Here is a 27608-nt window from a genome sequence, read left to right on the forward strand (position 1 = left end):
TAATGCCTTTTAAAGTTTATCTTTTGGGATCTGTACCTGGATGTAAAAGTGGAAGTTTACCTAGAACACAAAATCGTCCAATAGTAAGTGAAGGTCTTTAGAATCATAGGCATAAACTTACTCTCAATGCTATTAGTACAGATTTTTAATTCGTAGAGTCCATATTTTTTGACATCCATAACAACTATATTCAGTTGGGCATTATTGTCCTGGTGTCTGTCTTAGACTCATAGAATTTTAGAGTTGGAGGGCACCTTGGGGGAAGACAGAGGAACAGTCTGAGAGTCTTACTGAGATGAAATGGAATCTTCCTGGCATCTTTCCAGCAAAGCCAAATTCAAATTCATCATTAGTATCTGCAATAACCTTTTTCATGCCTACAAACTATATGCAGAAGAGATAGGGAAAGAGTAAGCCAGAAATTCAAAAAAGTATAAGACAAGTCATAGTCTTGTTTTAAAACAAAAACAAAGACTGGCAGCAGGACCAGGAAGCCTCCAGGCTGTCGGGCATCACTCTATTTCTGTTTTAATCTGCTTCGTGTTACATTCACTGCTGTGGTTTTCCCCTTCTCTCCATGCTTATCGCCCCCATCTGTTACCTATAAAAGCCTCTTGGAGCAGATGTCTCTAGTGTCCACACAGACTGTTGTGCTCTTACCTCTTTAGTGTTTGCTGGCCTGACTTCCATTATCATGCCAACACCTGCCTTGTTTAGACTCTTCTGGCCTCCAGAGCCAGCTTTCCCCACCTGTGCATGGCATGCTAGAAGAGCTGGGAAAATATTACAGGCCTGGGCACAGGCCCACACCAATTGGATAGTAGTGTTGTACACATATTTCAGTTTCCTCAACCCTCCCTGGGAGTGCCACTGAGGCATCACACTCCTGTTACACCCAGTGGTATTTTGCTTCCTATAAAAACTCTTGATGGCCTGACTTCAATTCCCTATCTGAGTGTTCTACGCCCTTACCAGTTTTCCTGGGATCATTTCCCATATGAATTGCAAATCCTTTTCTCAAGGTCTGATTTGGAGGGATTCCAAACTAAGACAACCCACAACCTTACAGTGTCACGTTTCTTTCAAGAATAAAGAAAAAAACATATAAATCAATTCTTTGCCAGGACCCCGGTTAGGCCAAGGGCAACAGCAATTGAAGGAAGCAGGTTAGCCAATTCCTGGTACACAGAGTATCAGTCCTGGGAAAAATATCTGAGGGCCTGCTATGCGCTACACACTGTGTATACAGTGGCTCCGCCCCATACAGAAGGAAATCAACCTGGTGTCAGAATGCATCCGGGGATTTACTGAGTGCCCAGGTAACAGTCTCAGTGATGTCATCTGACAGGGAACACAACCCCAGAAAAACCCCTATAGAAGGCCTAAGAATCACCATGCACTGATTTTTCTTTTTCATCCAAAATAAATGGCAATAATCACAGTCCAATACCTTGTTATTTAACAAGGTGATGCATTACCTGAAACAAGGTAAGATATAAAGTCTGCAAATCTCCTGCTTACAAATCATGCCTGCTTCCTTCTGTCTTCATTTGTTAAAACGGGAAAATTTTTATTGTGGAATATAACACGTATACAGAAAAGTGCATACAGTAAATGAACATTTTAGTATATTATTACAAAGCAAACCAACAGGTATTTACAGTGAAGCTCAAGAAACAGAAGACTGCAGGCACCCAGAACCACCTCCACCCCTACTAGGACCACCACTCACAACTGGCTTAACTTCACTTTCATGGTAAATGGGGTGTGTGTGTGTGTGTGTTTGTGTGTGTGTTTCAAAAACCAGTAACTTGACTGGATGTTAAATTTTTACCAAATGCTTTTTCTGCATCCAAGATCATATGATCTTCAAATGTTAATGTGGCAAATTCCATTAGTTTTACTCTGGGCATTGAGGGAACTGAGCTGTAATTTACCACGTATTAAAACTATATCTATAGGTCATTATTTTTAAATTTAGTCTTTCTGGATCTAGTATGCTAATATTTTATTTAGCATTATTGCATCTACAGTGACAGTGGCAATTTTTCTTTTTCATATTATCTTTCTTGAGTTTTTTTTTTTCTTGAGTTTTAATCACTAAGACTATAACAGTCTCACGAATTTCAGTGTCTACACTCAATTTTTTGTGAGGGTGTCTGAAAACTGACATGTTATTTTAAATGTGTTATCTAACTCACTTGTGTAAGCCATATAGAACTGTAGATTTTCTAGTGGAAAGGGTTTAACAGCTCTAGGACTTTTGTTCTCATATGGTTTCTTGTACACTTCTTATAAGTTGTTATAAGTATTTTTCTAGGAATTGTATTTCACCTAAATTTTCAAATTTTTGAAAAATTTTTTCAGTATCTGTAAGATCTCTAGTGATGTCTCATATTTCATTCTTGACATTTGCCTTCTTTTATTCTTATTAGTCTTGACAAAGTTTATCAAGATTAGCATTTCTAAGCAAAAACTTATTTGTGTTGACCCTATTATATGCTTGTTTTTTATTATATGCATTTAAGCTGTTTAATATTTCCTTCTCTAATTTCCTTAGGTTTATATTGTTCTTCAACAAACTCCTTAAGATGGATGCTTTCCTTTAATTTCAGCCTTTCTATTTTCTAATATATATATTTAAAGCTACACTTAGTACTAACTTTAGTTAAGTACTGCTCCAGCCTTATCCAACCAGTTCTATATGTAGTATTTTTATTTCAAACAAGATACACACATCCACACACACAGAGGAATCCTATGCAGCTAGAAAAATAAATAAATAAACTAATGAATTAGTATGGAAATAGATCCATTTTATGATGATAATAGAACTTTTATGTAAAGTTAAGGAAAAAACAGTACGGTGTAGTATGAATTATTCCTATCATTGTAAAAACTGAGGGTGATGACGATGGCTTTTAAAAAAAAATTGAAGTAAATTTTTGGTCTCATAACTAGTTATTCACACTCAACATTACAAGTAGATAGTTAAAAATTCACAAAAATCAAAAAAGTTTTTTTGTATATTCTGACTTACCTATAGTAAGCAACATGATTAAATAAGAAAAATGTTTCATGGACACATATGACATACATAAGGGAAGAGGAGTATGGGGAGAGAGCAGAAGTATGAATAGAAAAGCTTACCACAATTTCAACGTGTTTTTTTATTTGCTCACTTAACATTCCAAACAAAATGACATTTTACACATTGCTTTTACATAAGTCAACTGCTTTATCCAAAGTAGACAAAAATCAATTCCTTTAAGTGTCCAACTGGTACTTTTTCCTCCCAGAGAAAGCTACTGTTTAAATACTTTTTGAATACTTCAACATAACCATAGAATTGTCCTATCACAGTAGTTGAGTCTTACCTGTACTACATTTTTTTTCATAGAAAGCTGAAGACAGGGAAAAAAAAACTTAAGTCATGATTCCTCTCAGATTTTTAACAATTCCATTAATCTTCATTTAAAAATTGCTGTGTCGAGAGGTTCATAAAATGAAAATGGAAATTAGGCCTCCCCACACTTGTCCATAGGGAAGCGGAGTAGAGCATTTATCCTGAGAAAATAGCTGCTGGTCCCCAATTATTATTTCAAGAAGGCTAATAAATATTATTGCCCTTCAAATCAAACCTCCTCTCTCTTCCGTGCCATGATAATGTGTAACCTTTTGTGTTTTGCCAACGAACATACACTTTTCACACTTGCGTGATTCTTCTCCTTTGAGCAAATCTTTGACTAAGTTTCATTCCGCTGAACATTCTCAAAGGGGAGAAAGAGTGCATGAACAATTATGAACACTGGAATAAAAATGAAGAGTACATAGATTTTCACTTAGAAAAATACATACAAACACAAGTAGCTCTTAACACAGGAAAAAACATCAGTATGGGCATTTTTAAGAAAATGATTCTGTTTTCCAAACTGTAAATGGTACCAGTAAAACACTGATTTTTCTATCTAGCTCTATCACCGCATTATATACAAAGAAAGGTTGATATAGGTTCACTGATGCCCCCTGATTTCTCAATTTCTTTAAAGATTGTCTTTCAGAACTAAACTGTAACTGTTAAATTTTTAGGTTACTATTGTCACTGGTACACTCTCTTCAATTGGGCACATAAAAATTCATTTCAACAGTGATTCATTTTTTTAATGCTAAAACTAACAATTTTCCTGCTACTTCAATGCCATAATATTCTATTACTACTTTGGCATTTTACTAATTATTACAGAAACAGGTAGGATTCCAAATATGGATTTTAAGACTACATAACATTCTAACATACATATGTTGAAAGTAAGGGAAATTAGGAAGGTAGATGCAATTACAATATTTTTCTTTCATGTATATCATTATCACATGTAAGTCGGAAGGCTCATGTTTCATTCTAATTTACAAGTGACATTGGTGACATTTTGCTTGACTTCTAGACTATCAAACTGCAGAATTTATTGGTGGCTTTTGGATCAATTTGCTATGTAACTATCTGAAATAGTTACTGATCATTTTAAGCAAAAACAATGATATCTATAATGCACAAACAGAGATGGATTTAAAGAACATATTATTGAGCAAACTTTAAAATGACATTTTCTTAGCATCATTATAGTTTTTTTTTCTCCTTAGAAGGGGAAAAACTTAAGTTACATTAAAATTTTTCCCTTCCATACTCAAGCATTCTTTTATTAAGTATACTGACAAAGGTTTAAATCAGTCCAAGATCTCAGCTGTTTAAAGATCAAAATATAAAGATAAGTATTTTCAATACAAACATTAGAAGACTAACAGAATTGCTTTACATGTTGTAGTTAATACCTTAATACAATGAACTTTAATAGTTAACACCTGATCCTCGTCAGGATTTTGCTACACATCATAAAACTCTAGCTGGATCATAACGCATGAAAACATTTTTAAAAATTAAGTGAAGATACTCCCAAGATTGAGAAGTCCCCTATAAGAAGCTGATTTTTAAATTCCTATAATACTGAAAAGCTGAATTGCCACTATTATAATAAAGTGAACCAAATTTTAAAAATAATTTTATCTTATTGAGAAAATAATTTTAATGCATGAACCTTTAATGTATGTGCTATACAACACTGCATCTGTTATTTTCCAATTAGATATTGCTTACCACTCTTCACTTTTACAAGTTTGAAGAGAAAGGTTTGGCAACTGACATGAGCAAATACCAAGTCTTGCTCTGTCACATATAAGCCAGTCCATAAACACTTGATATATACCACATTAAAAGATGTGCTAAATATCATGTTTTAGATGAAATTATGTCTTTAACAGGTTGGTTTCCGTAGCATTTAAGGAAAATTTAGTAATCAGATGAACTTTCCTATCTTTACATTTTAGTTTTGTTATAAGTACAAATGTCTAAAACACACCAAGAAGAAACCATTCCCATTAGAATCTCATTACTATATAATCCCTGACAAAACTTGCTGCCCTCCTGAGATTTTAGGAGAATAAAGCTATACAAAATACACAGTCATCCTCCTCAAGCTATTTCAGTATCCCACAGACTTAACATAAAGTCTACATGCCATTATCTAGAAACACCATGGAGCCAAGCAAACAGGTAACAGTAAGTCAAATAAACCAATGAAGTTTAACTGAGATTTTTAAAACCCTTTAAGTTTTCCCCTTTTTTAAATCTCAAAGACAGCTTTATTGAAATAGAAACTGTCTTTTGAATGCAATCGAGATTTTCTTCACAATTACATCTCTTTTCATAAACACACATAGGCAAAGAAGCCTCATAAAAGGCCCTTACCCCAAGCACTAACCAAGGTTTTTTTCTACAACTTAGAAAAGCTGTAAGCCTTCAATTAGTGGATACTGAAGATGAGAAAATGCCTTTAAGCCTTAAAATAATACTGTGATATTTTAAAGTGTGTAATTTAAAAACAGAAAAGCTAGTCACCAATATTCATTCCCATTCTCCCATTATCTATTATGCTCAATAATCAGAGAAACCAAAAAGGAGGCCATGATTCTCCATCCTCTCTGACATATCTATGCTCTTGTTGCTACTAATAAAGCGACATTATGACATGTGATTGAGATGCAAACAAAGAAAACCATAAAGAACTACTCTTGCTGTTAATTAACCTGGAAATAAAAATAAGATGAAGAAAATTAAAAACAGCCAAACTAAAAAACAGAAAATCTTACAAGAGCTTTGAAAAAGATACCAACTTGATAGCTACAACACATAACAATTAAAACTGATTTTTTACACATTTTAACCAACCGATTTAATACAAATACCTGATTTATACTTTTACACTTAATGGGAGTCCCAAGTTCCAAAGTGTTCACATGACTCTACAGAGGGGATCTTTGGAAGGATAAGGTACCTTTGGAGAACAGTGTATAAACAATTGTAAACATACACTGATTGTCCACTAGCTTTCTTAAATAGAATTTCTGAAATATTTTTGTAGGAAATTATATATATAAGAGTGTAATTGATCAGATAATTTCTATTACAACATATAAATTCTGTTGTGTGTGCAAAATGTGGTAGAAATAGAAGATACAATGGATGATTTATATTTTTAAAGTAAGTGCTACATTACAATCTAGTAAGAGTCCTTTAATCTTTTCATGAAACTTCTCTCTATATAAATTGAAATACATAATGCTTTCTGGTTCTTCTTCAAACCAAAACTTGTCAAATTCATAGACGAGATAACCTGCGGTTACAGAAAAACAAAGCTATAGTCCTCAATAGTGAAATTACATTCAAACCATCTCATTTTTATAAAGTATACAACCATCCTTTAAATTCCATATTAGGATACAATAATCAAAAATAATCTTAAAATTATTAGAAACCTGAGGAACTTCATAAGAAATACTTTTGTATGTTCAAATTATTTAGTGTACATTTATTATTTGTCTCAAAAACCAATAATATCCCTCAAACTTGAGAGATGTAGTACTTTCAAAAGATACCTTGAAAACAGGAAAAAAGTTATCCCCAGAGATCCCTAAAGCACAAAAGTGAAAGTAATGAGAAAATGTTAGACAAGGATAAAATACAGGAAAGTGATTTTCCATTTGATTTCTAAATCTGAGTTATTTCTACTTTTTTCAATGAACAATCAGCATCTTTTCAGCATCTTTCCAAAAGAAAATGAGCACTCTGAATAGGCTTAATATTTTTGTTTTTCATACAGTAGCCAAATTACCCCCCAAAATGTTAAAAGTATTTCAAGAAACAGGTTTTTATACACACACATACATATATACGAACTTAAATGTGAATTTAAAACCACTCTACATCCAAATGTCTACCAGTAAGTGAATGAGTAAACACTGTGTAGCATATGATAGACTACTACTCAGCAATAAAAAGAAATGAGATAATTAGCCAATTTAAAAATTTTGTTTTATTCTTTTTTTTTTTTTTTTTTTGTTATATTTTTTTTGTAAACTCCTGGGCTCAAGCAATCCTCCTGCCTCAGCCTCCCGAGTAGCTGGGACTACAGGCATGCACCACCATGCCCGGTTAATTTTTTCTATATATATTAGTTGGCCAATTAATTTCTTTCTATTTATAGTAGAGACGGGGTCTCGCTCTTGCTGAGGCTGGTTTCGAACTCCTGACCTCGAGCAATCCGCCCGCCTCGGCCTCCCAGAGTGCTAGGATTACAGGCGTGAGCCACCGCGCCTGGCCTAAAAATTTTGTTTTAAATTAAAAAGTTTTTTTTTCAAGTTTTAATTAAAAAGTATTAACATATCCAACAAATTATGCAGAAAAAACAGACAAAAAAAAGAGCATGTACTGTATGAGTCCTCTTAAACACAATTATAGAAATAAATGCAAACTCATCTATAGTGACAAAAAGATCTGTGGGTGCCTCAGAATGGTGGGGGAGGGGCAAGAGGCATGGACTACAAAGGACCATAAGGAAACTTTTGGGGGCGGTGGGTGTATTCATCATTTAGATCGCAGAGATGGCTTCATGGTTATGTATGTATGTTAAAATTTATCAAGTTGTACACTTTTAAATATGTGCAGTTTATTGTATATCAGTTATACCATAAAAAACAAAACAAAATCTAAATTAAAAAAGACCCTAAATCCTATTTTATATTCAATCAAATGTATTTATTTATTTTTAAAAATACTTCTATTGTTCTGTGTGCTCATTTACTCTCACAGCAACCGTATGATGCAAGAACTATGTCATTATTTCCATTTTTATTGAGGAAGAAACAGGTGCAGAGAGGTTAAATGATGTGCCAAAAATCACATAGTTTGTAAGCAGTCTCTACTGTGTTATAAATTCGACTTCTGTTTTCATCAGAATCTCACTGCCCCTCCTAAAAGGCTTTTGAAGAAGGGAGTGAAGGAGCTCAGGAAAATTTACCCATGACTTTATACCAAAGATGACTCTTTGGTATAAAGAATATTTTGAATTAAAGGCCATTGCAGATCAAAAAGCATTGGAAGGAGTTTTCCCTTTATCTGCATAAACTGGACTGAACTAATTAAAAGATCAAAAGGGGCAACTGACTTCCCTTCCTCTACCTGTTATCCTAATATATTACAGGAAAGAAGATCGAGAATGCAAGCAGACCTGGGGCATATTATTTTAAACACAATATCTGTCTCTCTCGGGTTAGTTTACAAAGAGAATCATTTACAAGTCAATCTGTCTCCTCCATCCATTTGTCCTCCCTAGCACCATTTGTCACCCCTAAACAGAATTGTATAAAAATATCTGAATAGGATATGGGTAATCACTATGTGATTCTCCCCATGTGCATGGTATAGGTAAACAAACCTTTTCTGCCTCAATTGTGAGTTGATCTTTCAGTGAGCTTTCCAGGAAAAGGGCAAGCTTTCCCTCAATCCTACAGGATGGGCATAATACCCCCAAATCCTCAAGTTAACAGTTTTAGGGGGAAAAATACAGGACAGAGGTCATTTTGTATTGCTTTCCTACCTACCACCCTCCTGTATTTATTGAAATACAGTAAATTGCTTGACTCAACAGCAGTCATTAACCAGGGAATATTCATTTTGTAGTGTACTGGGAAATGAATGCCCAAAGAAAAACTAAATCTTAAATTTGTCTGCATGTGAAAAACTGTGTCATTAAATGTATCAGCAAATATAAAAACTGAAGTACAAAATACTCTTGGGAACCCATCTCTCACTATTTTCCTGTTTTTCAAAGATCTTAAATAATAAAATGATAAACATAAATTATATACTTCATAGAGGCATTATTACTAGATTAAAATACATATTATACCTTCCTAATCTAAGAGTTCTCTTAGATTTAGTTTTAACTCACTTTAATACTCACAATAAAACTGATGAAAGTGTTCCATTGTTGGTATACCAGGAACAAAGTTGTAGAGATGAAACTTCAAAGCTTCACTCTTCAGTAAGCTATAAGCCATCTCTGTAAGATTGATTCCAACTATTGCATAAGAATACCTATGTCAGAAACATTACCAGTTATATCAGCTAGCCAAATTGCTCATAAAATAAATTTAAAATTATGTAAGGAATTAGTAAAAAGTGACTTTGTTTTATTTCTAACATAGTATTAATTTTATAAAAATCTCTACATAGTAAGAAAAATAAAACAGAATGGATCCAGAAGTTCTTTTTTACAGGCCATTGATTTTCCAGATATAATCTAAGAAATAAAAATAAAGCTCTGTTCATATGATATCTAAAACTAGAATTCTTAAAAAAATAAAGGAGGGGAGAACTACATACACCAAATTTCATTGATTTCTAAAATACCACTGGATAATCTGTTATTTTCTTCTCTATTATCAGGGTATTTACTTTTATGATCTAACATTGTTACTATGTTTTTTCAAAGATTAGATATCATAAGAATATTAAAATAATGTTAAACCTAATAATATGACCTGAATTTGCATTTCACTTTACAATTTTCAAAACTTCCCATTTTCTGATTCCTATTTCAAAGCTATTTCCTATTCCTATTTTCAGATCTATTTCTCAAAAATATTTTATAAATGCCCTTACCTCCATTTTATAAACTGCATCTTGTGATTAACATATTGAAATACATACAAAACTGGTTTATGATAACATTTTTCCTTTAAAATAACATATCATGTAATATAATATCCTTTATAAAGTCCTTATTAATTAAATAATCTCGTTTTAAGAATTACCTTCAAATTTATCTAATCACCTTAAATTCAAGAGATTACAGTTTATTCAATATATCCAACATACCCTAGTTTTGGATGATTTGAACGGGAAAGAATCTGATGAGCTTCACGGGTGTAATTTTCACTGAAATACCTAAAAAAGTTTAAGAAAAATAGTGAAATGAATATACATTACTTAAATTTAAGATATCCAGAACCAATTCAAAGGCCACTTTCAAAATAATAGTCCTGGGACTGCCACAATCATCTTCCATTTTGATCTCAAATCACTTCAGTGATTCACAAATGCTTTTGAATCAAAATTCAATCCCAACCTATCAGGCCTATCTAGTACACAACATGGGGCCCTGGCAAAACTGTACACTATTTTAACAAATAGATCATCTAAAAAGAGATTGCCTACCTAATTATTAATTTAAAAAAACCTCTATATAGAGTTCTTTTTGCTTACTTGTTTTATTTTTATAAAATAGAATAGTCAAACAGTCAAATTGTGCCTGTCAGGACACTCTTCCTTTCACCTAGGCTTATTTCTTCTACTACAACTTATGTCTGTATTGTTTAATGCTATTTTTGGTGCAATTAAAGCCAATATTTTTCTTTCGCACCAAAAAACCCTGCTTGATCAGTGGTATAACTAAAATAATGGCCATAAAGCAGAAGTATTAGCAGGTACAGGAGAAATGTACGTAAAGCTGTCTATTTGTAGGCACATACATCCTTTTGGCCTATACTAACACAAACTCCTTGAGTCGTTAAGGGACCACCATATCTGTTCGACCATTGGATCACCTCTGAATGCACTGGTATGTTCTCTCTCTCTCTCTCTATATATATATATGTTCTCTCTCTCTCTCTCACACACACTCACACACACACACACACACACACAATGACTGGCTGGATGTTGAAGTAAGGATAAGTAAAATTAAAAAGCAAATTTCTATGGTTTATTTAGAGGGCACAATCACTGAAATTTTCATAAAGCTAATTCTTCCCCTTCTATTTTTTCCTCTATATAGGAATACTATACACTTTCATTTTTTTCTTCCTTGGCTCTAATTTTCAATCCATCACATCAGGGGCCATTAACTTTAAAATCTATGAATGAAGGATCATTTATGAATGAAAGGAGATCCATGAACCACCTTAAATTATGTGCAAATTTTTCTTTGTATACATTTTCTGGGGAGAGAATATACAAAGCCCTCATCAGATCCTCAAAGAGCATCCTCAAAATAGTAAAAAAAATGTCCTGCTTAGTGAAATGCTTTCCTAAGCACTCAAATTTTTCTACTCTATCTCTGATTGATTCTAAAATGTACTTAACAGACTATATTTATATTTGATTTTTGTAAATAGTACTTGTATGTATAAATGTAATAATTCAGTATTACATTTTAATAGTCAAACTATTCTTAAAATATTCACTCGGTAATACAGAGCAACTTTTAATTTCCTTGCTGAATTTACTTAGTTAACCCCTATCTTAACAGTATCTAATGGTAAAAAAAAAAAAAAAACTGTGTAATAAGTAAAACTATTCTTTACAATAATCTACACTGAGTTCCTTCCTTCCTTTTTTCCTTCTCCTTCCTTCCTTCTTACATACATTTTTTACCTTAACTTGCACATTCTTCTCCTTTGCTGTTTCTATTTCTTCATCTATTCAGATTTCTTAAGTCTCTCTTGAATTCATTCCCTGTAAAACATTCTTTCTTCTTCTATACCCTCCTCAGCGTTCATTTATCCAGTCTTGTTACTTATCAAACTACCAGCTATACTTCAAAGCAAGAAAATATCTCAAGAGAAACATGACAAAGGCCAAGAATTTTAAAAAATAAATTACATAGGGGTATTTTAACAGCTTGGCTATTCCTTGACTATATATTTGGTCCTGAAGAGTCATAGCTCTCTACACAAAACAATAAATATCATTTACAGCCATCAAATAGTTACTAATATATGTGAATCCTGGTCGTTTTTCAAATCAGTTGATACTAGCTCTAAATAGAGTGAAATTATCTGTAAGTCATATAAAGGTCTATCAGAATTTCTAACCACAGTATAGAATCAAATCCTATTAAATATTTAAACTTTAAGCTAAATTAAATTCTCTTCTGGTCAGTGCTGAGAAATTATTTTTTGTAATTAATATTTTTTAAGATTATAGTGTTGTTTATCTCTGGGAAGTAGAATTATTATAAGAACGTTTAATGCTTATACATTTAGGTATTACAGAAAATTAAATACTTTTATAACTAGAAAAAATTGTAGCTATTGAAACCCTACCATAATGTCTTCTATTTTCCCCAAAATAGCCTTATCCATATTGACCTGCTTTTTCTCAACATTAACCTAATTAAGCTTAATTTCAGGATTGGTTTTTTTTTTTTTTTTTTTTTTTTTTTACCTCCAAGGTTCTGCTTGATGGATTGGTTTTTTCACAGTAAGAATTACCTAAACTTTAATGGTTAGGCTTCCCATTTCAGACATGTTATAGTCTGTAAATCACAGTTCATAGACGACAGTCTGTATATCTCCATATCCTTATAGGAGGAAATTAATCTTCCAGGCTATCAATTATTATTTGAGTTACATATTTTGGGATTTCATACATGTACCTACTCGTAAGTATTAAAGAAGAGAAAGGAGAGAGAGTCCACACAGTAGCCTATATGAAAGGTCAAGGATTTAGATTAGTTGTTACAGGTGGTGAAAAATACATGTAAAGAGACTTTCTCATCTTACCTGGTTGGATTTCCCAAAATGGAATCAGAGAGCCCAGAGAGAAGCGAGAGGATAAAAACAGTAAGAAAGAGTGCACATAATTCTTTAAGAGGTATCAGAATGGAGGTCAGAAAGACAAAAAAAAAAAAAAAAAAAAAAAAAAAAGGAGGAAAGCATTGGCAAGGCAAGACATCACATACACAGGTATATTTCCAATGTCTTAATATGGTTGCCTGCACATACGCAAATACTTGTACACTGAAGCTATTAACATTCAGTATGAAACAGCTAGATCAATTCTTATTAGAATCTAACTAGATTGGAGATTCCACATAATTTTCTTTAGAGAAGAAAAGAAAGTTTATTTGCACTTACACAAGATTGATTAATCCTAGTATGCCCATGCCTCTGAAGTCTGTTTTGGGATCATCTCCCTGGAAACCAATGTCAGCCCACTGTTTGGAGATTCTAGCCTTCAACTTTTTCGTTGGCATTAGAAGATTCCAAAGCTGTACAAACAAGCTTCCATATTACAAATAATAGTGATGTTCTTAATTTACCAAGACATTTTCCTTTTCACAGCTTGTATATATACAGAATGTTTTCAATGAAACAACTTTTACAGACAAAACACAGGTTCAACAAATGCTAATTTTTAAAAATATTTTAGAAAACCTTTCAATTTTCCCCCAAATGCAGCATATTTATTCCAATTAAAAAGATTGGTGTAGGCTGAGCTAGGTGGCTCACACTTCTAATCCTAGCACTTTGGAAAGCTGAGGCAGGAGGACTGCTTGAAGCCAGGAGTTTGAAACCAGCCTGAGCAAGAGTGAGATTGGTATAAAGAATAGATTTGGAAAAGGTAATAGATAATACACAGAAATCTAAAATAATGGGATGTTTTTATTTAATAAACACATATACCAGAAGTGGTAAACTGCTTGCTTGAGAAGAACATAGTATTTCAGGCACTTGACCCTTGCTTCAAACACTGTATACTTAAATAGGTTCTATTATTAGGGTAGGGGATTAGTCCCTAATCAGAAAAATGAAAACAGGCCTGAGGGAGAGGATTGTACAGAAATGATAAAAATTGTCTTGTAACATGTATGATCATTATTTTACAAATTTTCAGTTTTAAAAGAAAAAAATAGTATGACTGGTTTTAAATAAAGATCTTTAAGAATCAGGATTTAAGAACAGCTATCAAATATCAGATCCTAACAAACTAATCAATACAAAAAAAGTTAAGAAAATTTAGTCATTTTCTAAATTGAACACCACAAGTCATCAAATAAAAAAGACTTACAGAAGTTGATTCAAAAAAGATTGTGAAAATTTGCAAAACCGAAATACTTGCATTTTTTCCCATTTCACTACCATTTCAGACATTGTTGAGTAAAGAACTCATAACGAAAGGAGTATTCTGTTACCTAAAATAAAATGTGAAGACCTGTGACCTTGCTTTACAGGGTCAACTCTGGCTCTGAAGCAAATCCAATCATTAGATTAGGTTTCATCTGGTTCCTACTTTTATTACCAACACATGTGATTTGCTCACAGTAGCATCTCCCCATGAATTCAGCAAGGAGTCTGAGTGTGTCAACAATAAGGCCTCGGCGATGTGGTGAGAGCCACAGTGTAAAACTACTAATAACTCAAACTTTAATACGCATAACACCAAATTTCTGGGTTCTACCCCTGGAGATTCTAATTTCATAAGAGTAAGGTGGAGCTTTGGAATCTATAATACATATATAACACTAGTTAACTCTAGTGAAGGTGATCTTCAGACTATACTTAAAGCGACACAGATTATATAGCTCTTTGGTGGTGGCTGGGTTAGTCACTGCCAGAAACTGGCTCTCCACCTCTAGAACTGAATTTCACAGTGGATCACCATGGTAAAAATTCCCTCAACTAGAATGCTAAGACTTGTATCTTATCCCTCCAAAAAGGTAAGGTATTGTGTAGCAAGGGTCTGAAATTCAGAGAAAAATGAGGAGGAGGAGGATTGAAACATCAGTTAATCCTCAGTGAGTGCCAGGCACTATTTTAAACATTTTAAGTAAAAATTCAAGCCACACAATAGCCCTTTGAGATACGTATTTTTATTACCCTCATTTAACTATACCGTTTTATTTTAATTTTACAATTAGGTTAAGTGTGTATTTTATACTTTTCCTAAAAGTAAGTTTTATTGTTTTAAAACTTGCATCTCTTACTGTTACTAGTTGTCATCAATGTTCTTTCTACAGTACTTTCAGTTATAATAAATTCATAATGCCAAACACAGTGTGCTATTTTCTCTAACTTTAACCATTTTAAATAAAATTGGACTAGATGTAGAGGATGGGCAGGAGACTCAGCTCTATCCCAGGCCCTACCATTCTTTTTCTTTGAGACAGAGTCTCACTTTGTTGCCCAGGCTTAGAGTGAGTGCCGTGGTGTCAGTCTAGCTCACGGCAACCTCAAACACCTGGGCTCAAGGGATCCTTCTGTCTCAGCCTCCTGAGTAGCTGAGACTACAGGCATGCGCCACCATGCCCGGCTAATTTTTTATATATATATTAGTTGGCCAATTAATTTATTTCTATTTATAGTAGAAAAGGGAGTCTCCCTCTTGCTCAGGCTGGTTTCGAACTCCTGACCTCAAGCAATCCGCCCACCTCGGCCTCCCAGAGTGCTAGCATTATAGGTATGAGCTACCGCACCTGGCCCCTACCATTCTAATATTTAAAGCAAATCACTTCATTTCCTCTGGGCCTTGAAATCCTCAACATAAAAACAAAGGGACTAGACTAGATGATCTATGAAGTTTACCCTAGGTCTAATATTCTTTAATTCTCATAATGCATAAGACCTCATTGGTCTTATGCATTTATACTTCAGAAATAAGAAACAGGAAAGTTATAATTCTAAATTTTTACTTTCTTAATGTTTAAATCTATTATGACATTATTTGGCATTAACATTACATAAATCTCAAAAGATGTGACATAATAACCTGAAGAGGGACATCCAGGTTCATAATTTGAGAGCAGCTAAAAAAAAATGTCTAAAGTAGCAGGAAAATCCAAAACTTGTAGACATATATTTTTTGATTAAAAACATCTCCCTTTATAAATTTATAATTTATTTTAGAATTAATAGCATTAAAATTTATTCAAATATATTTTAGTAATGCTTATCAGAAAATATATAAATATCATTAACTAAAAATATTTCCAAATCAATGAAATTCAATATAATCAATTTCTCTAATGGACAAAGAAACTGGATGGCTATATAAGCCTCTAAATTTGCACACCTTTCTCAGCTTAAGCCTGATTTATTTTTCTAGAATTAAACAACTCCAAATAAAGAAAACAAAAATTTACCTTCAGGAGAAGCTCTTCATGTTGCAGGTTATCAGAATCATATGGCTTTTTCCTCACACTTTCTACATCCAAATAGAGCTGTTTATAACCAGTTATCTGCAGTAAGCATGTTGTCATGCAGATTCTAAAACTGAAAATAAAATTATTTTTTAAAATCATATCTTTTTATTGCAATAAAGTAATGCTTTCCATAGCTTATGGTTCATGTGTCTATTTAGAAAGCACTTCTTGGCTTTCAGTTCAATACAAGACATATCAAGAGTCTCTTTAAACACTAAACTTTACATAGGATATAGAGCCTAGAAAGAGGGCATGACATAGCAGGAATGGCAAACTTTGCAATTCTAAGGATTTGTCCTCTTTTTTCACATTTTCTCTGGGCAATTCCATATATTCTCAAATCTTTATTGCCAAATATCACCAATAGACCTAATTTTCCAAGTATATATAAAACAAATAGTTTCATAACAGGTTATCTCAGTTCTAAATACAACAGTTTAACTTCCCTGAAGAAACATGCTCTTTCTTAAGCAAGTCTCTAAATATATGTATGACATCACTAAAGCTAAAATATATGTATGACATCCCCAAGCTAAATGACTCTGAATTTGGACTCACCTCTCTCCATCAACAATAGTCAAAAGAAGCCAAAAACAGTTGCCAAGCCTTTTTTTTTTTAATTTGAGTGTAGTATGGGGGTACAAGTGTTAAGGTTACATATATTGCCCATGCCCCCCTCCCCTCTCGAGTCAGAGCTCCAAGCATGACCATCCCCCAAACATTCCACATCTTACTCGTTGTGTTTGTATATACCCCTTCCTTCCACCTCCCTCCCACCTGCCCGACACCCAATAAATGTTATTCCTATATGTCTACTTAGGTGTTGATCCGTTAATACCAATTTGCTGGTGAGTATATGTTGTACTTGTTTTTCCATTCTTGAAATACTTCACTTAGTAGAATGGGTTCCAGCTCTATCCAGAAAAATACAAGAGGTGCTAGATCACCATTGTTTCTTAAAGCTGAATAGTACTCCATGGTATACATATACCACATTTTATTAATCCACTCATGAATTGATGGGCACTTGGGTTGTTTCCACAACTTTGCAATTGTGAATTGTCCTGCTATAAACATTCCAGTGCAGGTGTCTTTTTCATAAAGTGACTTTTGATCTTTTGGGTAGACGCCCAGTAGTGGAATTGCTGGATCAAATGGTAGATCTACTTATATTGCTTGATCCTGTTTTTTTATTTCAGAATATTATGGGGGTACTGAAATGTCTCTCAAAGATTTTCTCATATCACTATTTCCCCTGCTGTATTTACAGCTCTGTCATTTCTTGCCACAATGACTCAAGAGTTTCCTAACTGTTCTTTATTCCCTCTACCAGCCTCCCACATCCCTCCATCTTCCTAAAATACATACCTGATAATGTAGCTTGTTTGCTTAAACATCAAAGGACAACACCTAAATCCCTCAGTATGGTATGCAAGACTGCAATACATCGCTCTAGCACTCCATTCACTTCTCCAACCACTGTTCTGCTTGTATTCAAGGCTCCAGCCACAAAGGGCTCCTTATCATTCCCAGAAACACAAATACTTCTGTCACTGTACCTTGTTGGCACCATTCCCATTCATCAAGGTCTAGCTCAAATGTCACCTCTTTTCTGAAACTATCCTCATAGTTCCCTCTTAGACTCTTCCCTGTCTCAGCTGAAATAAATTGTTAGCTCTTCTATATTTGCATAGGAAATGCTGAATGAAGGGGAAAAGGCTCAATACTATGCCAATATGCTAGTGCCAGGAACACAAAAATGGAGTAAGTTTCTCTTCTTATGGAACTTAGAATTTATGGGGGAAAGGACAAGAGTTAATCACTGACTATAGTACAACAGGTTAAATGGTGACAGCTCTGTGAGAGGCCAAAGCAAGGCACCTAACTCAGACGGAAGAGCCAAAGAGCACCTTCCAGGAGGAAGATATAGGAACCCGATTTTGAAGGACAAAAAAGACAGAGTAGCCAAAGTTATTGAACCTTGGGAAAGTAATGAAGAAGGCAGATGGTACACAGGCCTTACTACAGTACTGGGAAACCCAGAGATACAAGTTCTAGTCCTGCTTCTGTCACTCACCTTTCTGGACCCTGATTGCTCATCCAGTGAAGTAAGAGGGTTGAATCAGGTGATCTCCACAAACTACTCAGCTCTGGTTGTGTTACAACTGTGTGTGACCCCCACATTTTACAGGCTATAAATGCATGATAAAAAAGAGAATAATGTAAAAACAGCACACCTGGAATCCTTCGCAGGGTTAATATTCTTTTCCTTCATTATATCTTCTACACACTTGTCCACTTCACTCTCAACAACACGTGTTGCATTCTGTAAAACCTATTTAAATGAAAAAAAGGTGAATGAGAAAAATCCATTAGAGGTGAAAAAGTTTTGAGGCATTTAATCAACTTTATGAAGTAGATATTAAACTGCAAAATAAACCCAAAAGTCCCCAAATACTCTAGTCAATATGTACCTCTTCCTTCTCTAAACTCCTATATATAGTTGCATTCAATACCAGCCTTTACTTTTTTCATATATCCCATAGAATCTGGTGGAATGCTGAACATATGGTAATCATTCAAGTCCTTGAATGATCTGAGAGAGGCACTAGAGTTCTTAAAAGTAACATCTTATCTACTGTTCCACTTGAGCTTGGCAAAATATTAGCACACATAAAATTCCATTAATAAATTCTGTGACCAAAACTGCTATAATCAATTGTAATAATAATAGTTACATTGATATAAATGATACTGAGTTTCCAGTTCCAGAACCTCTTCAGTGAAATAGTAAATGAAAGAAATGCCACAGACTATTTTGAGAAAAAGAAATTTTCACTTACTACTCTTTATTCTTTCATATTTCTCATTTATTTATTCATTCATTCAATAAATATTCAGAGTCCTTATCACATTCCAGGCATTTTTTGAAATAACTAGAGAAGCTTCAGTGAACAAAAGAAATACTGCCCCTGTTTTTTTTCTATTTGGCAGGAGGGAATGGAAAAATAAATAAATAAAATATATAGTATGTTAGATGGTGGTACACGCTATGGTGAAACAACTAAGGGCAAACGATAGGGACAGGAGAGGAGTGCAATTTTAAGTAGAGGATGCTTAGGGAAAGTCTCCTAGAGAATGTCATAACTGAGCAAAAACCTGAAAATGAGGAAGTAAGCTAAGCTTTCAACTGGAGGAATCATATTCCTCTTCAAAAGAAGAAACAGCACAAAGGCCCTAAGGCAAGAGCATGCTGATGTGTTGGAAAATAACATGTAGAACAGTGCTGATGACAGTGAGCAAGATAAGAATAGTAGTAGGTGAAATCAGAGAGTAATGAAAAGGGCCACATGGAGTTTTAGTGAACAACAGTGATAATGTTGGTAAATTTATAAGAAGAGAAATGTCAAGGCATTTGAAGGGACATACTCCTGAAGAACCAGGGATGGAGTTTGGGACTGAGGGTGTTGTATAAAGAACTTAGTTTCGGTTTTACTCCCTTTACAATTTCAAGGCCAAAAGAAAAAACACGTTGGATGAGACAAATTCATTCTAGAGGGTTCAGCACCCAAATAGTTCCAACCTTATGACATCTCAAAGCACAATTTGTTTAAGGTCAGTTTGGAAAATGTACATGCTCTTTCCTACAGAAACAAAGGTAGTTATGATTAATAGTCCCCCCAAATCATACTAATACAATGGTCTTCAAAGTGCTGGCCCTAACCAGAAGGAACAGCAGCAGCAGCTGGGAAAATGTCAGAAATGCAATCAGAACCAAATCAGAAATTCTGGAGGTGTGGCCCAGTTATCTATGTTTTAACAAGCCTCCTAGAGATTTGGATGCATCCTTAAGTTTAAGAACTACTCTTGTAATATATTTGAAATATACTTCTCCAACTATATCTGCTACAATTTATGATATTGTTACTTTGAGAAATTGTATCCTAAGTTTCAATTAAAAGAACTATATGGGTGGATAAGATACAAATGAGTTTTTAGAACCAGGAATTTGTCACCTTTCTGGACCCTGGCATTCTCATTTTAAAAACAATGTATTAATCACTCTCTAATACTTCTGAACAAAAGAGTACTCTGGACTCCTCCTCCCAATATTCATTATGGATGAGCTATTCTTGCATAGACTATTCATAAGATAAGAGTGTAATTAAGTCAGTTAAGACCCTATTTTATGGGTCACTCTAGGACTGTGGTCCCCAACCCCCTGGCCAGAACTGGTATGGTCTGTGGCTCTGTGGCCTGTTAGGAACCAGGCCACACAGCAGGAGGTGAGCAAGCCAGCGAAGCTGTGTCTGTATTTATCTGTATTTACTGCCACTCTCCAAGGCTTGCATCACCGCATAAGCTCCGCCTCCTGTCAGATCAGCAGCAGCATTAGATTCTCAGCATTAAATTCTCATAGGAGCATGAACTCTACTACTCTACTATAAATTGTGTATTTGAAGGGTCTAGGTTGTGGGCTCCTTATGAGAATCTAATTAATGCCTAATCATCCGAGGTGGAGCTGAGGAGATGATGCCAGCACTAGGGAGCAGCTGCAAATACAGATTATCATTAGCAGAGAGGTTTGACTGCACAATAAATGTAATGCGCTTGATTCATCTCGAAACACATCTACTCTCCCAACCCTCCACCCCCATCTGTGGAAAAACTGTATTCCATGAAACTGTCCCTAGTGCAAAAAATGCTGGGTACCATTGCTCTAGGACATAACAGATATGCTTGCAATGCTCAATTAGGTCCGTTTTGTTTCTGGCATTAATCAGTAACATTTCAGTATCACTAGACAGTAACAAGTCAACATTTTTTTATCTTGATCCAAATTTTATATCATGACCAAGTACATTCATATGGATATCTAAAATACACAGAGATGCACACACACATACATAACCCAAATAAAAATTTTCTAAAACAATATTTAACCTTATTATTACTAATGATTTATAAATATTTTCTATTCTATTCCTTTTTTATTGTTTATGTTTTATTGTTTATGTTTTATTGTTTATGTTGGTTGTGATCTATTTCAAACAACTGTCTAGATTAGATGACCCATATTCTATCTTTGCCATACCATATAATCTACATATATAGAACAAACTGTGAAACACTAGAGGGAAGTAACAGTATGTGGTGGACTGAATTTTTGGTCCCAATTTTTTCACTGCCCTATAATTGAATTGTATACCCACCTACCTACCATGGCCTTATGGTGGGTATAACAAGTTTCTCCACCCCTTGACTTAGGCTGGCCCACTTAACTTATTTTAATCAATGGGATGCTGATAGGTAGGACAAATACATATTGTGTTTAAAATATGTCTGTGTGGTTGGGCCTTCAAATATTCACTGTGAGGACATTCAGCAGCTACCCCCTTATCCCCTGACCCCCACAAACCTGGATCCCCGACGAGACAAATGGAATAGATCTGAACTTGGCATCAGCTTGAAGAAGAGTATTTCCAGCTGACCCACAGACATATGAGCAAGAAATAACATATTGTTTTATGCCCCTGAGATTTTATAATAGTGTGTTATGCAGTAAAAGCTCACTAGTATATAGCATGAGTTACCACTCATTTTGGTTCAAAAGGAATGTGACCCAGGGTTTTCTCTATGCAAAGTTACTTGTTTTTCTCTCACAGAATCTATCCTGAAGACACAGTCTAAGAGAAGGCTTTCACCCTAAGACCTGGCTTTCCCCAGAGCAATCAACTCCTAAGACAAAATAAATAAGTAAAACTTCGAAATACCCAGGACTAATGATTCAAATACCATTTTTGTGCATAAAAATCATCCACAGAGAAAATGTTTTTAAAAAAAGAATAGTACTTCTACTGGGGGGAAATTTCACTCAATGCTCTTTATAGCCAAAATTCTTCTAGTAGGACACTAAAAATAATTCTAAAATTGAAACATTCCTTTAAAGGAAAAGTATGTCCAAGTTAGATTTTCTAGAATTATCACATTGATATGATCCTACCTTATTCTTGGAGTATCTCAAGGAATTTTCTGGAATAAAAAAAATATTATCACTTACATGCTGTTTGTGAATTACTTCATAAATAAATAGCAAAAATATCAAGCCAGTAGTAAATTAGTTTAACATTAACAGAAGATATAATTTCTACATGAATAACATAGCAAACATTTCAAAGTTTAATCTTACAGTATGGGGTAGATATGATTCCAAAGACCTCAACCAAATACAACATAGCAAGCCCAATAAGTCAAAGATCACATGGCTATATGAGGATGGTTTTATATCTGCCTTCTCAGTCCTGTTACATTGGTTTATGTTTCTTTTCTTGTGCCAATACCATGCTGTTTTGATTACTATAGCCTTGCAGTATAGCTTGAAGTCTGATAAATTAATGCCTCTCAATTTGTTCTTTTTGTTTAATATTGCTTTGGCTATACAGGGTCTTTTCTGGTTCCACACGAAGCATAGAATTATTTTTTCTAGATCTGTGAAAAATTATGTCTTGACAAAGCAGACAAAACATTCACTGGGGAAAAGGATCCCTATTCAATAAATGGTACTGGGAAAACTGAATAGCCACATGTAGAAGAATGAAACAGGATCTGCACCTCTCACCTCTCATAAAAATCAATTCACAATTGATAACAGACTTAAACCTAAGGCATAAAACCATAAGAATTCTAGAAAAAAATGTTGGAAAAACTCTTACAGACATTGGCCTAGGCAAAGAATTTATGAAGGCTCTGAAAGCAATCACAGCAACAACAAAAATAAATAAATGGTACCTTATCAAATTAAAAAGCTTCTGCATAGTCAAGGAAACTATCATTAGAGCAAATAGACAACCTACAGAATGCAGGAAAATACTTGGATGCTAAACATCCGATAAAGGGCAGATAACTAGAATCTATATAGAACTCAAGAAAATAAGCAAGAAAAAATCAAACAATCGCACTAAAAAGCCAGCAAAGGACGTGAACAGAAACTTTTCAAAAAAAGATAGATGGTCAACAAATATACAAAAATGCTCAACATCTCTCATCATCAGGAAAATGCAAATCAAAACCACAGTGAGATATCACTTAACTCCAGTGAGAATGGCTTTTATCAAAAAGTCCCTAAACAACAAATGTTGGAGTGGATGCAGAGAGATAGGAATACTCATACACTCCTGGTGGGACTGCAAACTAGTACTACCTTTATGGAAGGTAGTATAGAGATACTTCAAAGAACTAAAAGTAGAACTACCATTTGATCCAGCAATCCCACTACTGAGTATCTACCCAAAGGAAAAAAAGACATTCTATAAAAAAGACATCTGCACTTGAATGTTTATAGCATCACAATTCACAATTGCAAAGATGTGGAAACAATCCAAATGCCTTCAATCCGTGAGTGGATTAATAAGATGTGGTATATGTATACCATGGAGTACTACTCAGTCATAAAAAAAATGGTGAACTACCTATTGTATTATCCTTGATGGAGCTGGAGCCCGTTCTTCTAAGTGAAGTATCACAAGAATGGAAAAACAAACACCACATGTACTCACCATTAAATTTGTATTAATTGATCAACACTAATGTGCACTTATGGGAAGTAACATTCATCAGGTGTCAGAGTGGTGGGAGGTAGGAGGGGGGAGGAGGGGATGGGTAAATTCACACCTAATGCGTGTCATGTGCAGTGTCTGGGGGATAGGCATGCTTGTAGCTCTGACTTGAGTGGTGCAAAGGCAATTTATATAACCAAAGCATTTGTATACCTGTAATACGCTGAAATAATAACAAAAAAAAAAAAATCAAGCCAAAGAGGTGACACCAACCTCATTACCTGGGGTCATCTGTTTTTGTGCAGACCCCCAAAAGTGTCTACCAACCACCTCAAATTCATCTGTGCCTGCCTCAAAATAGCCCAGGTCCCCCAAAACTCATTTTAAGACTACCGTGAGAGTGTTCTCTACTAGATTTTCTTCATTTGTTAGCCTTACTGAGTAAATGTTTAGATTTGACTTGATAGCAACTGAATTACAAATCAAAGGGGCAAAGACTTTAGATTATCGGGCTAACTATCCTTTAAACAAATAGCAAGATAGCTTTTCCATTTTTGGTTTTTGTTTCAAGAACCAAAAGAACATTTTTCTTGGTCTAGTTTAACATTTTTTCTGACACATTTACTAATAGTCTCCATTTTCTCAGCAATTTGAAAAATTCAAGAAAAATGCTTTTGTCACAAAGGAAAGTCTTAACATACGTTCTTCTCCTACACTATAAAACACCAACTCATACATCCTGCAGAGATTCCTATCAAGATGTACTTTGTTCTGAGTACAAAGGGGCAAATTAAGAGGGCAGGCAATTATCTAAGTTGGCTATGAAGTTGTAAGAAAACTGGGAAAGTAATTAAACTTCATCATTCAGCTGCCCTGAGGCAGCTTCTGTCTATCATTCTTCCAATGTTGTCTTGGATACTTGTTCCAATTGCCAACACCCCACTCCCCCAAACTTACAGGGGCTGGTTTCTTCATAGAAGCACACTTGATCAACACAAAAGGAGATCTGGTGTAATTCACTAGTTTCCACTTAACACGGTGAACATGAGCTACAGCAGTTCCCTGGCCTTCCCTTCCGTCTGTGATTTCACACCACAGTTCTTATTCATCTGTGTTCTAATCTAGAGCAATATTTTCAATTAAGCATTGAAAAACTGTTGTATTTTAGAGGGTAATAGAGCAGCATTCTTCAAGAGAAATATAATACAAGCCAAAATGTGAGCCACATGTGTACTTTAAAATTGTCTATAGCCACATTAGAGTAAAAGGAAATAGATAAAATTAATTTTCATATATTTAAACCCAACATACCCAAAATATTATCATTTCAACATACAATGGATGTAAACAACAAGACATTTTTACATTCTTTTTTCTTATAGTCTTTCAAGTCCAGTGTATATCACACTTACACTTATAGCACATTTCATTTCAGACTAGCAACATTTCAAGTGCTCAATATATGTGGCTACCAGCTACAGTATCAGGCAGTGAGGATTCTGAGTCTAATAATCTTTCCTAGGGACCACTGGCTAATTACTGTTCTTTCATAAAGAAGTTAAACAAAAATTAAAAGATTGATGAAGGATGCTAAGTATAAAAATGGATCTAGATCAAGGCACTTATTCTTCCCATCTCTTTGAGTGAAAATTTCAACAGATTTATATAAATATAGAAATTTTTCTCTAGAAAATAAATTCCAAGTATACTCCAAGGAATAACCAATAAATTTAAGGAGCCAGAGGAGATAATCCTTCACACACATAAAGAATCAAATAATCATTTCTTTTTCTATAAAGTCATACAATTTTAGAGTTGGAAGGATGCAAAGTGAGACTCAATTTAAATGACTTAATCAGGATACACAAGGAGTACATCTGTCACTGTGACTATTGAGAAAAAATATTCAGAGTTAAATTTTTATTAGTTGCCAATTTTTCTTTTTTGAATTACATTACCTATCCTGTGTGTCCTCTGTGCACCTACATAGGTATCAAAAATTCGCTGCAATTCACACTTTCCAGTCATCTGTCGTAAGAGCCATTTCATCCAAAATCGGAAAAAGTGCCCATAGAAGAACTCCCACAAAGAAATAAACATTTTTCCTGGAAGAGGAAATATGCAAGACAAGCTTAGTGACTTTAAATTGAATTTTAAACTTAAAAATGTCAGTTTATCCATCTGATCAAATCTCAAATGATATTAAAATCTATTATTCCATTGTCTCTTTTGTGATAGTGTTTACGCATCTACAAAAACAATAATAGGTGTAATGTATACCATTTAGATTAACTGATGGCTGGCCAAATGGTCAAATTTATCACTTTTTTAAAAACTGTAAAATCTTAACTTACTTAGTCAAGCTATTTGATGCCTGAAAGAATGATAGAATAGTCTGCACTCTTTTGCTAAAATAGTTGTATTTCGTATCTTGGTTTCCTATTTTAATTTCTCATTCTTTGAAAACTGGGGCTCTACAGTTCAAGAACAAGAGGACCCCGACAGAGCAACAATTAAAATACACCAAACATCAGATTTGTTTTTTTAGCAATAAGCTCTTCTTAACCCTTGTGGATAAGTCATTACAGCTGTTCCAGTAAGGTGATGCCAGCAAATAAAAACACTGCATATGGCTTACAAATTGCAGTATACAAGTTAACACGGAGTATATCACACCCTAGCTAACTCTTGATTTGCCATTCAATAGGTGAAGGGTAGAAATGCAATAGGAGCTTTAAAAAAAAAAAAAACACTACACACTCCATAAACTGGACCTTAGGTCATAAGAAAAATCTTCAGCTTCTTAATGAAGGGGAGGGGGAGATGCAAGTGAGGGGAAGACACTTGAACAAAAACGCTCATCCTTCCTGCCTTACACACCCCCACAGACACGTCATCTCTGGACTGGGGCCCGAGGGGCTGTCAAACCCGAAATCCCCGCAGGTCAGTGCAGAAACCGTGCCTACAACACAGCTGGGCTGATCTGTATCTTTAAAACGAAGCCGCCTAATCCGCGCTCCTCAGGACAAAAGAAAGAGAACTGCCCCAGCGGAGAGAACGCAAGCCTCGCGGCGCCTGAGCACCCCAGACCTGGGGAGTGGCTGCCCCGAGCCCCCTCGCGCTGCCCGCGGGCTGGGTGGCGAAAGGCTTGCACAAAGCCCGGCCGCCCGGGGCGCCCGCAGGTCTCCCGCAGGTCTCCCGCAGGGCGCCGCGGGGCTCGCGCAGCCCGAGCGCTCACGGCGCAGCCGCACCGAAGCAGCGCAGGGCAAGAGGAAAAAGAAACGGCATCCACCTCACAGGAGCGGAAGAACTAGGGGGAAGCAGGAGCTGCCTCGGTTTCCCCAACTGCAAAGAGCCGGCAACGGAAACGACGCTACTCGCGGAGCCCTCCCTGCAAGCACCGCGACCCGGAAGTCAGGGAGCGAGGCCGCGGGACCGCCTCCCCCGGACACTGCCCGCCCCGCCCCCGCCCCCGCCCCTCTCGCCTCTTCCGATTGGCCCGCGCTCCTCCTATTGCTAACGCTGCAAGGAGGTCCAGCTGCGCTGCCCCGGCGCGGGCTCCCATTCCAGGGACGCCCGGGCGGTTTCCCTGGCAACGGCGGCGCGGAGGCACGCCCAGCGCAAGCGTGGTGTCTCCTAGCTCGGCTCTGGGGAGTCTTTGTAAATCTCAGGTCGT

General features: G+C 35.3%; 1 protein-coding gene across 1 annotated transcript; it reads right to left on the bottom strand.

The window, feature by feature from the left end:
- Nucleotides 1-3155: 3155 nt before the first annotated feature.
- ELMOD2 (ELMO domain containing 2) lies at nt 3156-27335 on the bottom strand. Its single transcript, XM_020280195.2, has 9 exons — nt 27225-27335; nt 25891-26037; nt 22381-22409; nt 18614-18711; nt 16317-16446; nt 13312-13445; nt 10271-10339; nt 9354-9487; nt 3156-6725 (listed from the first exon to the last, which is right to left on the bottom strand). Exons 2-9 carry the CDS (start codon nt 26030-26032, stop codon nt 6580-6582), a joined length of 882 nt encoding a protein of 293 aa, XP_020135784.2. The 5' UTR covers nt 26033-26037; nt 27225-27335; the 3' UTR covers nt 3156-6579.
- Nucleotides 27336-27608: the final 273 nt, after the last annotated feature.

The sequence above is a fragment of the Microcebus murinus genome, chromosome 15 (assembly GCF_040939455.1).
Source record: "Microcebus murinus isolate Inina chromosome 15, M.murinus_Inina_mat1.0, whole genome shotgun sequence".
Classification (NCBI taxonomy): Eukaryota; Metazoa; Chordata; class Mammalia; order Primates; family Cheirogaleidae; genus Microcebus; species Microcebus murinus.